General features: G+C 64.9%; 1 protein-coding gene across 3 annotated transcripts; it reads right to left on the reverse strand.

The window, feature by feature from the left end:
- Window positions 1–7,129: 7,129 nt before the first annotated feature.
- On the reverse strand, window positions 7,130–12,094 carry KLF8 (KLF transcription factor 8). 3 transcript variants are annotated; one of them, XM_054289480.1, is made up of 5 exons: window positions 12,038–12,094; window positions 8,568–9,114; window positions 7,859–7,961; window positions 7,599–7,732; window positions 7,130–7,438 (listed from the first exon to the last, which is right to left on the reverse strand). In XM_054289480.1, the coding sequence occupies exons 1-5, from the start codon at window positions 12,062–12,064 to the stop codon at window positions 7,257–7,259; spliced, it is 993 nt and encodes a 330-aa protein (XP_054145455.1). In that variant the 5' UTR covers window positions 12,065–12,094; the 3' UTR covers window positions 7,130–7,256. The 3 variants fall into 3 exon arrangements, with proteins under 3 accessions (XP_054145455.1, XP_054145454.1, XP_054145456.1); XM_054289479.1 differs by having other exon boundaries at window positions 7,131–7,438; window positions 7,859–7,985; XM_054289481.1 differs by lacking the exon at window positions 12,038–12,094 and adding an exon at window positions 9,938–9,998 and having other exon boundaries at window positions 7,131–7,438; window positions 7,859–7,985.
- Between the last annotated feature and the right edge of the window lie 878 nt (window positions 12,095–12,972).

Genomic DNA, 12,972 nt, shown 5'->3' on the forward strand with positions numbered 1-12,972 from the left:
ACCACCCAGCTGGGCCATTGTCCCCAGACTGAGTTCCCTGCACTGAAACAAAGGGGATATTTCAGTTTTTTAGACATGGGTACTTTACAATAAGAAAATGCCATTTTTGCATGAATGGGTCCATTTTGTATCAAAACTACTTTTGAGAGGATAATCCTGTTTGCTCACACTTCTCATTCCCAGGGAGAAAAAGTGATGGATCAAAAATAAAGGGGAAGGATTAAAAATAAAAGGGACAAACCCTGAAGGAAAAGAAAAGCAACAGTTGGAAAAGCACAGACAGGTAGGAGGGCACAGGGTTCTATGGAGACACCAGGCAACTGTGTTTGGGTTTCACTTCTGGAAAGGAAGGAGTGTAAAGATCCAGAGATAAAGGGAGTAAAAATTACCTTTCTGGCAAAGAACTGGGAGGGAAAAAAAAAAAAAAAAGAAAAATGCAAAAAAAAAAGCCATTCTGCTCCAGATAATCCAGCTCTGATGGTCCTGAGCCCCTCCCCAAGGAAGAGCCTGGACCCTCCCCCTCTCTGTGTTCACCCATTGTAAATCAGCCCCAGGTTCCCCACTTCCCTGTGTGTCCCAGGCAGGATCCCACACAGGCAGGGATGCTGCTGTCACCACCTTGGGGACACCCCAACAGCTCCAGGGGACCACAGGAGCAGGGGAAGGAACTGGGGGGGCCGAGGCTGCTCTACCCCCCTGGGCAAAGGGAGAGCAGTGCAGTGCTGCCAGGGCAGGGCAGTGCCTGATCCATGGCATTCCTGCCACTCCAGGGCCTTCACAAGGGACCTGTGACCGCTCAGAGCAGGAGCCACAGCAGAGGTTTGGTGTCACAGCTGCCACCCCACACCAGGGACCAAAACCATCAGCTGGGGGGGCTGAGCATCCCAGAGGGCAGAGCTTGTGAGCCCTGTGATCCCTTGGGAGAGCAAACACAGGAACAGCTCAGGCCTTGCAGGGTTTTGTTTTCCAGGGAAGCTGTGCTGCTGCTGGAACTCTCACCAGGGTTCCCAGGGGGTGCCAGGGACAGGGGGATGTGTCACCAGCCCTGCAGGACCACACGGGGACAGGAGGAAGTTTGTAGTGAGGGTAGTGAGGGTGCCCAGAGCAGCTGTGGCTGCCCCTGCATCCCTGGCAGTGCCCAAGGCCTGGCTGGACATTGAGGTTTGGAGCAGGAAGATTATGAGGGATGTTAAAATTAGGGCTCATTTGTGTCATTTTGTCTAGGGGTATTATTAATTGTTTTGTGGCTAGGTTGATAAATCATAGCTGGAGGGTTGAGAGCTGGTTAGTAATTCATCGATTTTCTAGGGAGGGTAGTAAGAGAGCTGGGAATGTTATTGAGATGAGGATTAGTGGGATTCCTAGGAAGGCTGGGCTTGAAAATTGATCGAAGAAGCTTTAGTGGGACAGTGGAAGGTGTCCCTGCCGTGGCAGGGGTGGGATGGTATGAGCTTTAAGGTCCTGTGAGCATAAACCATTCCATGATTCCATTATAAAACCAAAACTGTTCCCTTTCTCTCCATCCCACGCACAGCCGGGTGAATCCCAGGAGCAGGGCCCACTGCAGGCTGCTCCTGCCCAGGAGCAATCCCCGATTTCCCGAGGCGGAGCTGCCCCTCCTTGCAGGGACGGGCCCAAGGCAGGCAGAGCCCTTATGTGCCCCGGGAGAGCGGCCTTGGGTCCCTCTGTGCCCCGGCCCTTTGCCCGGGCGCCGCCGGTCCCGTTGTGTCCCCACGTGCCGCCCGCGATGGCGCAGAGATAAGGGCGGCTCCCCGTGACCAACGCGCTCCCTCCCCACCTTGCTCACGTTTCCCTCCCCCATCGCACGAATTCCCCTCTGAAAAGCCGACACCGAGAGGCTGGAGGGGCTTTGGGAAGGGAGGTCCTGGGCAGGGAGGGATGGAGCTGAGAGGGGTTCCCAACCCAGGGGAGAACTGGGAGCCAGCCCCTGATCCCGGATCCCGGCACTCCGGGTCCATGGGAATGGAGAGGAAGGACAGCCAGGCCCTCCCTCTTCTCACAAGGGAGCGGGAGGCAGGTGAAGCCCCGGATTACAGGGACTTGAGCTAAAAGGCAAGAAAGGCACCGAATTTTGAGGAAACCCGGATCAGGCTGGGAAGCAAACCTCAGGGAAAGCAAACCTCAGCAAACCTCCCACTCCCCAAAAGACCCCAGGCACAGACAGAGGCAGCCCCAGCCTGTCCCCAGCATCCCCACAGCCACCCTCACACCTCAGCACTGGGCTGGCTCCCAAGGGACCCCCCAGAGCCCCCACTCAGGTCCCACCCTCACATGCCAGCACTGGACTCTGGATCCTGAGGGACCCCCAAGAGCCCCACTCAGGTTCTACCCTCACACCTCAGCACTGGGCTGGCTCCCCGAGAGCCCCCACTCAGGTCCCACTCTCACACCTCAGCACCGTGCTTTGGCTCCCAAGGGACCCCCCAGAGCCCCCACTGAGGTCCCACCCTCACACCTCAGCACTGGGCTGGCTCCCAGGGGACCCCCCAGAGCCCCCACTCAGGTCCCACGCAGGAGGGGGGCTGGGGAAGGGGCCCGGCCCTGCCTGGGGGTCCCTGGCCCTGTGTCCCTCCTGCAGCAGCCCCGAGCCCCCCCAGGCACCCCGGAGCACCCACCTGTGTCGGGGCCGTGCTGGACATCCCCAGGCCGCTCTGGCTGTGCCTCCCTGGGCCGAGGCCACCGCGGGTTCCCGTGGCCAGGCCCCGCTCTCCTGTCCCCACACCGGGCACACAAAGCTCTGCAGAGCTGCCAGAGCAGCCCCGCGCCTCCCCCGCTCCCCCAGCGAAACCCAAAACCACCTATTTTTGTCTTTTCCTTTCTCCTCCTCGGGAGGTTTCCAGCCATCAAATGCTTCCCGGGAGCCCTTCAAAGGAAAAGCGGCCGCCCCGTCCCATCCACTTGCTAAACCAGTCTGAGCAGTGCCGGGCGGGCGGGCGGAGAGGCCCCGGCACCCCCGACAAGGGACGGGGACAGGGACGCGGAACCGTCCGCAGGGATCCCAGAGCCAGGGCACCGCCACCCCCCTGTCACACGGGGGGCCACCAGCCGGCAGGACCCCCCAGAGGGCTGCAGAACCCTCCCAGTCACTGCTCCTTCGGCAGGGAAGCAGTTGGGGATTGCTAAATTCTTCTGCCAGCCATGGAAAAGTGCAGGCAGGGCATGGGGAAAGAGCTCAGAGGAGATGTGGAGGCTCCCAGTAGCCCCCAGTACCCCCAGTAAATTCTGCCAGCCATGGAAAAGTGCAGGCAGGGCATGGGGAAAGAGCCCAGAAGAGATGGGGAGGCCCCCAGTACCCCCAGTCAGGCAGTGGGGGAGCACTGGGAGATGGAGCAGCTCCTCCAGGCACTCCTGGGAGAGGAGGAGGGAGGTGAGGAAGAAGGGCCTGAGGCTGAGCTGAGTTTCCAGGACAAAAATTCAGGGTGCACGGAAGATGATATCGGCCTTTTTTTCCCCCCAAAACACAGCTGTGGACCTTTGCCAAGCCTGGAAAACAACCGGGAGGGTTTTCTGGGCTCCCACCAGGCACGGGAGAATTCCCAGGGCACGTGGAGCTGGATGTGCCCCTCATGCCACAGGGTCTGGCAGCCACTGCCAGAGGGGCTTTGCTGAAGCTCAGGGACCACCGGTGCCCAGACAGGGGTGGCACAGCCCTCCCTGGGGGTCACCTGCCCTGGGCATGTGCTGCAGGACAGGGCCAGGTGACAGGGATGGGGTCAAGGTGACAGCCAGGGGGGAAAGTGGCTGTGAAAGGGCTCAGACACCTCCAGGACAACCCAGGGAGCAGCTGGAGGCCCCAGGCTGAGCTTAAACGGGCCCAGGGATGTGGGTGGAGATCTCAAGTGGGGCTGCTCAGAGCAATTAAATCCCTCAGGGCCTCATCCAGGAGAGGAGGCTGGGAGGAAGCACAGCCTGGACCCCCGGGAAGGGGGTGGCACCTGCTCCTGTGTGGCAGGACCCACACACCGCTGTCCGTTTGTGACCCCCAGACCCGTGCAGCTCCTCCCGACACCTGGGGGCTGTCCCCCATTCCCCTGTGCCAGCATCCCTGCCAAGGCACTCAGAGTGGGAGAGCTGCAGCCCGAGCACGGGAAGGGTTTGATGTCCCCGTGCTTGCACAACTCCGAGGTGCAGCGCTCCCACGGGCAGTTCTGGGGCTCCTCACCCGTGCCAGAGAGCACCGGGGGCTCAGCGGTGCCACGGCGGCCCCGGGCGCTCGGGGAAGCTCCCGCAGCACGGGGATGCCTCGGCTCCTCCTCCGGCCGTGGCTCAGCGCGGGCCGCTGGCGCCACCGGGTGCCCGAGCGCTGCCAGCGGGTGCCAGCAGCGCCCGGCCGGGTTTGGGGTGCGAGCAGCGCCCACCGGGACCGCCCCAGCAGCCCCAGGCACCGCCGGGGTCCCAGCCCCACACACGGACTGCGGGGCGCTGGGGGTGCTCAGGAGGGGGGGACACCCCATGACCAACCTGGGCAACGAAGGACAGGAAGGTCCCCCCGAGCATGGCTTTACCTACCAGCACCCCAAAAAAGGGAAGCACAGATCCTAATGTCCCAAAGTGCCACCCTGAACCCCCAAAGAGCGCCCTGGCAGCCTGCCCTGCCCTTCCCACTGGCTGCCTGTCCCCCTAAAGAGCACTTGTCCCCCTAAAGAGTGCCCCATCCCATTAAAGGGCACCTCCCGAGAGCCCCCCTGTGCTCCCAGAGGAAACCCTGACACACACTGCCAGCACCCTGTGCCCCCAAGGGACCCCCAGGCTCTGGCACTGCCAGCACCCCCAGTGACACCCCGAGGGTGCCCACAGGGGAGCCCCGGGGGTCCCGGGGGTGACAAGGAGCCGGTTTGGGCAGAAGGTCTCCGTGGCACCTCATGCCGCGAGCCCCACGCGTGTCCCGGGTGGGGTTGGGGGTCCCGTTTGTCCCTCAGTTGTCCCCCGGTCCCGCTGGCCGTGCTGTGGGTGGGGCCGGGCCCTTTCAGAAGCTCCACCCTCGGCCGAGCCCAGGTGGCACCACGGGGCTCTTCAAAAGGTGACAGAATTCCCAAATCCTCCAAAAGTAGGATTTTTGTCATTTCTGTAAGGAGTATTTTTTATCTTTTCTTTGTAATTTTCCTCCCTGGAATGGGACATCTTTCATGCAAAATCCCCAAAAAGCTTCAGTTGAAGAATTTAGAGATTTTTTTCCTTAGTACTCCTTAAAGTCCTATATCTGGGTCGTTCATCAGGACAATGAAGAGAACTGGGATGGGGCTAGGAGCCCTGTGGCATCCCAGTAATGACAGGTGCCAGGCTGGTGTCACCCCGCTCTGCCATCCTCTGTGCCCAACCCAGGAGCCCATCCCAGGTGTTTATCCAGCTGCAGCCTGGACATTTTGTCCAGAAGGACCCTGGGAGAGTCAGGATCAAAAGGTTTGCTGGAGTCCAAAAAGATTCCATCTCCTGGCTGTCCTTGCTCAGCCAGGTGGGACAGACATCCTGTTGTGGCAGGAAATCAGGCTGGACAAGCAGCACTTTCCCTCATGGAGCTGAACCAATGACTGTGTTGTCTTCCAATACTTCCCAAAATCATCTTTTCTATGATTTTTTCGGGCACTGAAGTGACACTGACAGCCCTGGGGGTTCCAGGGTCCTCCTCCTTACCATTCTGGAAATCAGGACAACAGTCCCCAGTTTCCAGCCAGCTGGGACCTCCTGGAATCCCAAACCATTCAAAATCATCAAGAGAGGCTTTGTGGTGGCATCAGCAACTCTTGGAGCATTCTCAGATGAATCCCACCAGGCCCCAAAGGGATTTGGAGGGATCCAGCTGGAGCAGGAGATCCTGCACAAGTTCATTCCAGATCATTCCTGCAGTCCTGCTTGTCCAGCTCAGGGCACTGGGACTCCCTTGGTCCATCCTCTGCACACAGAGTGCCTTGAACAGCTCTGCCTTGTCCCTGTCCCCTGTGGGAGGTGACATCCCCACCCCAACCAGGCCAATCCATGCTACTCCTACAGTGTCTCTAGCCATCAATAGGTTTGAACAGGCATTGCCCAGCTGGCAGCTCTGCAGCCCAGCCCTGCAGGGTGGGTGGCTGTGCCAGGGGCAGTGCCAGCACTTCACCTGTGCCCAGCCAGACTCTCCCTCAGGCTGTGGGGTCAGGCACCACCTCAGGCCAGGGACAAGCTCTGCCCAGGGCACACCTGGCTGGTGGATGGCAAGCTGAGGAAAAGCACTTTCCCAAGCAGCTGTGAGTTGTTTTCAGGGGCCACAGGTCCCTGAAGTGCCCCCCAGCCCCTCCTCACACCAGTTCCCCCATCCCCACACAGCCAGGGCAGAGCACCAGCTCACAGGGAGTCTGGGAGCTGAGCATGGGAGGTGTCATGGTCCCCACCACCCAACAGCTCAGAGCATCCAACCCCAAATCCTGACACCCTCCCAGCAACCAGGGGGGTTGGCTGGGGTGGGGGATGAAGAAACACTCCTCAAAAACCATTATTAAAAAGCAAAGCGTGTGGCCACAGCCGCTGGTTTAACTTAGAAACACTTCAAGTGGCCCAGAGTCTTCCAAAAAACCCGAGAGCTGCTGGCCCTCGTCCCCCCCACCCTGTCCCACCCCCTTGTAGAATTCCATAAAAGAAAAGTTCCATGTTCCACAAAGTTTCCATTTGTGTGGTGCTGATGGTCTTGTTTGTGGGTCACTGTTGGGTTGTTTCCCCCTTTCTTGATTCCTCTTTTCCTCCTGGCTCTCTGCACACCCAGCACTTCCCATGAAGCCCAGCACGTGCTGAGGGACACACAGAGAGAGGTGATGTCCCTTCTCCTGCTGGGACAGCCTGGGGATGGAGCAGGAATGGCCATCAGCTCCTCCACGAGGGCCCATCACCCCCTGCCCCCGTGCTTGCCACGGCTCCCAGGGAGTGGCAGGGGACAGGGAGCACACGGAGGGGGGACAACAACGGGCAGGAGGCTGAAGAGCCAGAGGCAGCTGCTGGGTGAATTCCAGGTGAGGAGTCAAGGAGCCTCCAGGCGAGGACAAACCCAGGAATAAAAACAGCTGGGAACAAGAGAGAAGGGGCAGCAGTCCAGAATCCATTGTTTGCCGTCCCGTGCCGTCCCGCGCCGCGCCGTGCCGGCGGGGCTCCTGCAGCGGGCACGGCCCGGCCCCGGCGCTCCGCAGTCCCCGCCCCGCCCCGCAGGAGCCGCGGGGTGTGGAGGATGGAGGGAGGGAGGCGCTGCCGGCTCCCAGCGCGGCGGGCACCGCTCACATCATGACGTGCCGCCGGCGGTGCAGGGCCAGGTGGTCGGAGCGGGAGAAGCTGCGGTCGCAGTCCGAGCAGCGGAAGGGTTTGATGCCCGTGTGCTTGCGGAAGTGCCGGGTGAGCTCGTCCGAGCGGGCGAACTTCCAGGTGCAGCCTTCCCACGTACATTTGTAGGGTTTCTCGCCTGCGCAGGGGAGCACCGAGGGGTCAGCGCCACCACAACGGGCCCCCAGAGCCCTCACAGAGATTCCCAACGGGGAATCCCTCTGCACTTCCACCCAGCACTCCCAAAGGGCCCCAGCACCATCCCATGGGGAATGCAGGGACACCACTCCCAGCCCTACCTGTGTGTATCCTCCGGTGGGCTTTGAGGTGGGAGCTTTTGGTGTAGACCTTATTGCAGCCCTCGAAGTCGCACTGGTGGATGCGCCGCTTCTTCAGGTCCGGGGAATCGGCCCTGGGCCCCCGCGCCGCTGGCCTGCCGGAGCAGGGAGAGCTGGAGCCACGGCCCTGCCACCCACGGGGGCTCAGGGGGGCTCAGAGGGAGCTCAGGGGGGGCTCAGGGGGATAAAGGGCGGGGAGGCACAGGCAGCACGACACTCACTCTCTCGGCAGGTCCTGGAAGGGCGCTGGGCCGCTCTCGGAGGCGCTGTCCTCGCTGTCGCTGTTCATGTCCATGGGGTACACAGAGCCAGGGTCCATTTTCACTGGAGGGGTCCGGGAAAGAAAAGCTTTAGGGCACAGAGAGGCGAGGGGTAAGCACAGAACAGAGACTTCCCCAAAGCACCCACCCTGCATCAGGGTGCAGCCTTCCCCTTGCTCCTGCAGTGCTCCTGGCACAGCCTGTCCCTACAGAGAATAAAAATCCAAGTGGGTAGATGGAGAACCCCCAAAGGGAGGAAACAACTTGGGGGCACCACTTTTGGCTGCCTGCTGCTGCCCAGAGCAGGGCAGATCCAGGTCCCCCACCCTGGATAAGGTGGGGAAGCTGGCAATGTCCTGGGAAAGGGGATTGTGGGGGGCACAGAGAGCAGCTGAGCTGAAACCAGAGCTGCTGGCAGCAGGCAGCCAGTGGGAAGGGCAGGGCAGGCTGCCAGCAGCAGGATGGGTGGAGAACAGGCAGTGCCATGCCCTGTGTGTCCCTGCCCTCCCCATGTCCCCTGGGGGGCACAGGCTGGGGGCTGAGAGGCTTTGTATGAGAGCGGCACACTGCAGTGGCAGGGACACTCCACGGTGAAAAATGAGATCCCCCTCGAGGCAGGACAGACACCCTCCACCCCCCAGATTCCGGCGTTCCCCCCAGGTGCCCTTACCAGACCCAGCGTTCTTGCCGTCCCCCCCGATGAGGGGCACGGTAATGGCAGTGACGCCGTCCGTGGGTACGGTGGTGTAGACGACGGGGAGGGACTGCACCACCACGGGGATGGTCTGCAGGTTGCCCATCTTGCTGGGCAGGTTGACGGAGGGGATGGTGTGGATGACGTGGAGGATCTGCTGCCCGCCGCTGCCCTGCGTGGAGGCCAGGATGGAGCCGGGTGAGAGGACAGCCGGGATGGCCGAGGTGGAGCTGAGACCGGAGGGCGGGATGGACACGGTGCTGGGAGCGGGAACCGGGGGAGCCACGAGCATGGGGGAAGACTGGACCGAGGTGGAAGGCGGTGGCGGCGGGGCCGAGGCCGGAGCCACCTTGGATTTATTGAGGGAGAGATCGACGGGCTCGGCCTGGGGCTGGCTGCAGTCGCTGGCCAGCAGCTCCTCCGGGGGCTCCGTCTTGATGTCGGCCAGCAGCACCGGGGGGTCGAGGGGGCCCTCAGCCAGCAGCGCCGACGAGCTCATGGCGGGCGTCGCCTTCCCCTGGCCCTGTAAGAGACCCGCAGTCCGTGAGGAGCCAGGGAAACTGAGGCACGGGGCGGGGGCGAAGGGGTTTTTTAACGGGCTCTCACCAACCAACCGACCGGGGCGGCGCCTCGGGGCGGCTCCGGCGGGGCGTGGGGCCACCCGGGGGTCGCCGGGCCGGGCATGGCGGGGCCCGCCCGTTCCCTGAGGCGGGGCCGGGCCCGCCCGTCCCTGACGGACCCGCCCGGCCCCTCACGGCGGCGGCCGCGCGCGCCGAGGGCGGGAACCGCAGGCCCCGCCCCCCCGCCCGCGCCTTTGTGCCGGCCCGGGCCCGCCCCCCGCGGGCGGGGCGTGTCGGGGGCGTGTCCCGCGCGCGGGGCGGTGGCGGCCCCGCCCCGCTCCTTCCCCCCGCGCCTTAAAGGGGCCGCGCCCCCCCCGGCCCGCGAGCCCTCGCCCGGGGTCACTCACGCACTGACCCGCGGGGCTCCCACGCGTGTCCGCCGCGGCCGCAGCTCCCCTCCGCCGCCCGCAGCACCATCTCCCGGGCCGCGCCGCCCGAGGTGCGAACGGCCCCGCGGCTCCACCTGGGCTCGGCCGCGGGTGGAGCTTCTTAAAGGGCCCGGCCCGGCCCCCGCGGGAGGCACCGGGCACGGCCCCACCCGCGGCACGGCCGGCGCTGCGCCCCCGCGGGACCGCGACACGAGCGAGGGACGAGCGGGACCCCCGGCCCCACCTCACCCCGTTCTGAGACGAGCGGTACGGGGGAACCCCCAGCCCAACGAGCTCCCCGTCACCCCCCGCGCTGCCCCGAGACCCCCCGGCGCTGCCCCCGGCCCCCCGCACGTACCTGCCCACGCAGGGACCGTCCCTGCCCGCGGAGCCCCCACGCACCGGCCTCGCGCGGCGGCCCCGCCCCGCCACACCCAGCGCCGCGCCCCGCGCACACGGCCCGGCCCCGCCCGGGGGGGGCGGCGGCTACAGCGCACCCCCGGCACCGGCACCGAGCCCAGGCACCGGCACCGAGCCCAAAGCACCGGCACCGAGCCCTGCCGATACCGGCACAGGGTCCTCGGAATCGGCACCGAACCCTCCCGATACCGGCACTGAGCCCAAAGCACCGGCACTGAATCCCCTCGGCACCGACACCGAGCCCAAGGCACCGGCACGGAGCCCCCGCTCACGCAGCGAACCCCGAATTCACCGTCCCCATAGAACCGGGTTCCCCCAAAGCGCCTCCACACTCAGGGCAGGGATCCCCCGAACCCCGCACCCAGCTAGGGACCCCCAACAGAGGCACAGAGCCACGGAACCCCCAAACAGAGCCCCCCGTGAATCACCCCCAGGGACAGCCGGGAGCCCCCCAAACACACCGCAAAAAGAGCCAGAGACACGGGAGCCCCCCAAACACACCCCAAAAAGAGCCAGAGACTCCCCTCCTCCCCAGAACCCTCCTCTTCACCTGGGGACCCCCTAACGCACAGATCGCCCTCCAAACACAGGGCACACCCCCAAACAGAGACAGAGACCCCCCCCTCCAGGACCCACATATTGGTGGGACCCCCCCAGCACAAACACTCAGCCAGGGACCCCCACCAAACACCCCCATAACCGCCAAGGACCCCCAAAACATCCCACTCACACACTCACAAACTACCAGCGCCCCCAAAATTCTCCCCTCTCAGGTAGGGACCCCCATAGACTCCTCCTCCAAACCCAGGGACCCCCAAAACACCCCCCAACAAGGAGAGACACCCGTCAAACACCCCACGCTCAGTCAGGGACCCCCTGCAACACATCCCCAGGTCCCCAAAGCACCCCCTCCAGCCAGACTCCCCCAAAACACACCAGGGAACACCCCCAGACAGACATACAACTGCCCCCCGCGCCTGGGGACCTCAGTGTCCCCCCAGGACCGGCCCCTCACACCAGGAGGGTCCCCACAAACAGGGTCACTGAGGGGGGGTACAAAAGGGACACCCCGTCCTCCCCTGGGGGACCCTCCCTTACCCAAATTTGGGGGTCCATTGCACCCCAAAGCCCCGCGGGGGTGGGGGGTGCGGGAAGGGGCAGCAGAGTGGGCGGGGGGTGCTTGCTCGTTGCCCCCCAAATTCCAGCACTGCTGACCCTCACCCCCTTTATGGGAGAACTGAATTCCTCCGTCCTCAGCCCGGTGCACCCCAAAGCCAGCCAGGGGTGCGGGGTAGGGGCTCGGGGGCCCCCCCCTCAAACCCACATATCGGGGGGTGCTGTGCACCGCTCCCAACACTTTATGTCCGCCACTCCAAGGGAGTAATTGGTGCCCCCCCCCCCCCGTTTTTAGCCCTAAACAGCTTAAGGAGGCATTTCGGGTGACCTTGGGCGGGGGGGTGAGCGTGGGAAACCGCCCTCCACAGCCCCCCCCACCGCTTTGTCCCCTCCGTGTCCCCACCCCCTCCCCCCGCTGCGTGTCCCCCACCCGTGGGCGTGGGGGGGTCACACCCCGCCGCCGCCGCCACACCCCCCCGTGGAATTTCCTCCGCGCTCCACCCTCCGCCGGCGGCCGCTGGGGACACGGGGGGGGGGGGGGGCACGGAGGGGACACGGAGCGGGGACCCCCGTGGGGTGAGGGGCGCGGGGGGCGCGGGGGGGTCGGAGCCCGAGCGGGGCCTGTCCCTTTAAGAGCAAAGGGCGTGGGAGGGGAGGGCAGGGCGGGGCCGCTGTGACCTCCCGGCCGCGGGGGGGCGCCCTGCCCGGAAGCGCGCGCGGCGCACGGTGAGGGGGGGCACCCCACGCGCGACCCCCGCGTGAGGGGCGAGGGGGGAGGGGAGGCCTGAGGGGCGCGGGGGGCGGGGCCCTCCCCCTCCATCCCTCCCGTGTCCCCTCCCCCCGCCCGACCCCGCGCTCCCATCCCCCCCCCCGGCCCCCCCAGGCCCCCACGCGCGCCCCCCGTGGCCCCGGCCCCACGCACCGGCCCCCGCGCCTCCTCCGAGCGCATCCCCGGCCGCCGCCGCCGCCGCTGCCCCCGGGGCGGTGCCGGGTGGGGCGGGGTGGGGCCCCCACGGGCGGGGAGGGGCCGCGTGGGGCGGAGCTCCCCTCCCCCACCCTCTTTTTTTTGGGGTGGGGGTGCCCCGCCCTTGAGATGACATCATCGGCAGCCAATGGGCGGCTCCCCTCGCATCCGGCGTTGCCATGGGAACGCGCAGGATTTGGGGGAGGGGGGGTGGACCCCAATTTGTTCCCACCCCCCCACACGGAGTGCACCCCAAAATCGGGGGTGGGCGGTGCTGGAGGGCTCAGCCCGGGGGAGATCCTGGCACTGATGAAGGGGAGCAGAGACCCCCCCACATTGGGGGTTTGGGGTTCTGTGCACCTCCACCCACAGGCGCTGGAGCACCCCCAAACTGCCTGCACTGCCCCCCACACACAGGTGAGCCCCCAGGTATGTGGGGCACCCCCTCAGCACCCGGGAGGCTCTCCCAGGGTGGCAGGGTCCTGGCAGAGCTGGGGGAGCCTCTCCAGGGGCTGCAGCCGTGGGGGGGGGTCTGGGGGTCCCCTGGCCCCTTCCTGGGGGTGTCTGGGGCGGAACTGCCGGTGGGAATCCATCCCTACGCTCCCTGGACCCCACTGGTTTTCCAGCCCTTGTCCCAGGGGACCTGGCTGCTCCCAGTGCTGTGTCCCCAGCCCTGGGTGTCCCCAGCCTTGAGATGTCCCCGCCCTGCTCTGAGTTTGCCGGGCTGGGTTAATCACCCCATAACCCCCCCAAATTCAGGACTCTCACCCCCAGTCCTGACCCAGCTCATCCCCAGGGATGGGATATCCTGCAGATGGGGACTCAGCTGGGTGTCCCCTACCCACGATGTCCCTGCCAGGGGTGGCTCCAGGAGCAGGTCATGGCCACCAAGG

The sequence above is a fragment of the Melozone crissalis genome, unplaced genomic scaffold, assembly GCF_028551555.1.
Source record: "Melozone crissalis strain CALT ecotype California unplaced genomic scaffold, PUWL_Pcris_2 ptg000068l_1, whole genome shotgun sequence".
Lineage (NCBI taxonomy): Eukaryota > Metazoa > Chordata > Aves > Passeriformes > Passerellidae > Melozone > Melozone crissalis.

Coding starts and splice junctions, on each gene's coding strand:
- KLF8 (XM_054289479.1), bottom strand. CDS start 12,064: ATGCGCTCGGAGGAGGCGCGGGGGCCG. Junction 9,115..12,037: donor CGGAGGAGGCGCGGGGGCCG/GTGCGTGGGGCC, acceptor GGTCTCTTACAG/GGCCAGGGGAAGGCGACGCC. Junction 7,439..7,598: donor CCACCGGAGGATACACACAG/GTAGGGCTGGGA, acceptor TCCCCTGCGCAG/GCGAGAAACCCTACAAATGT.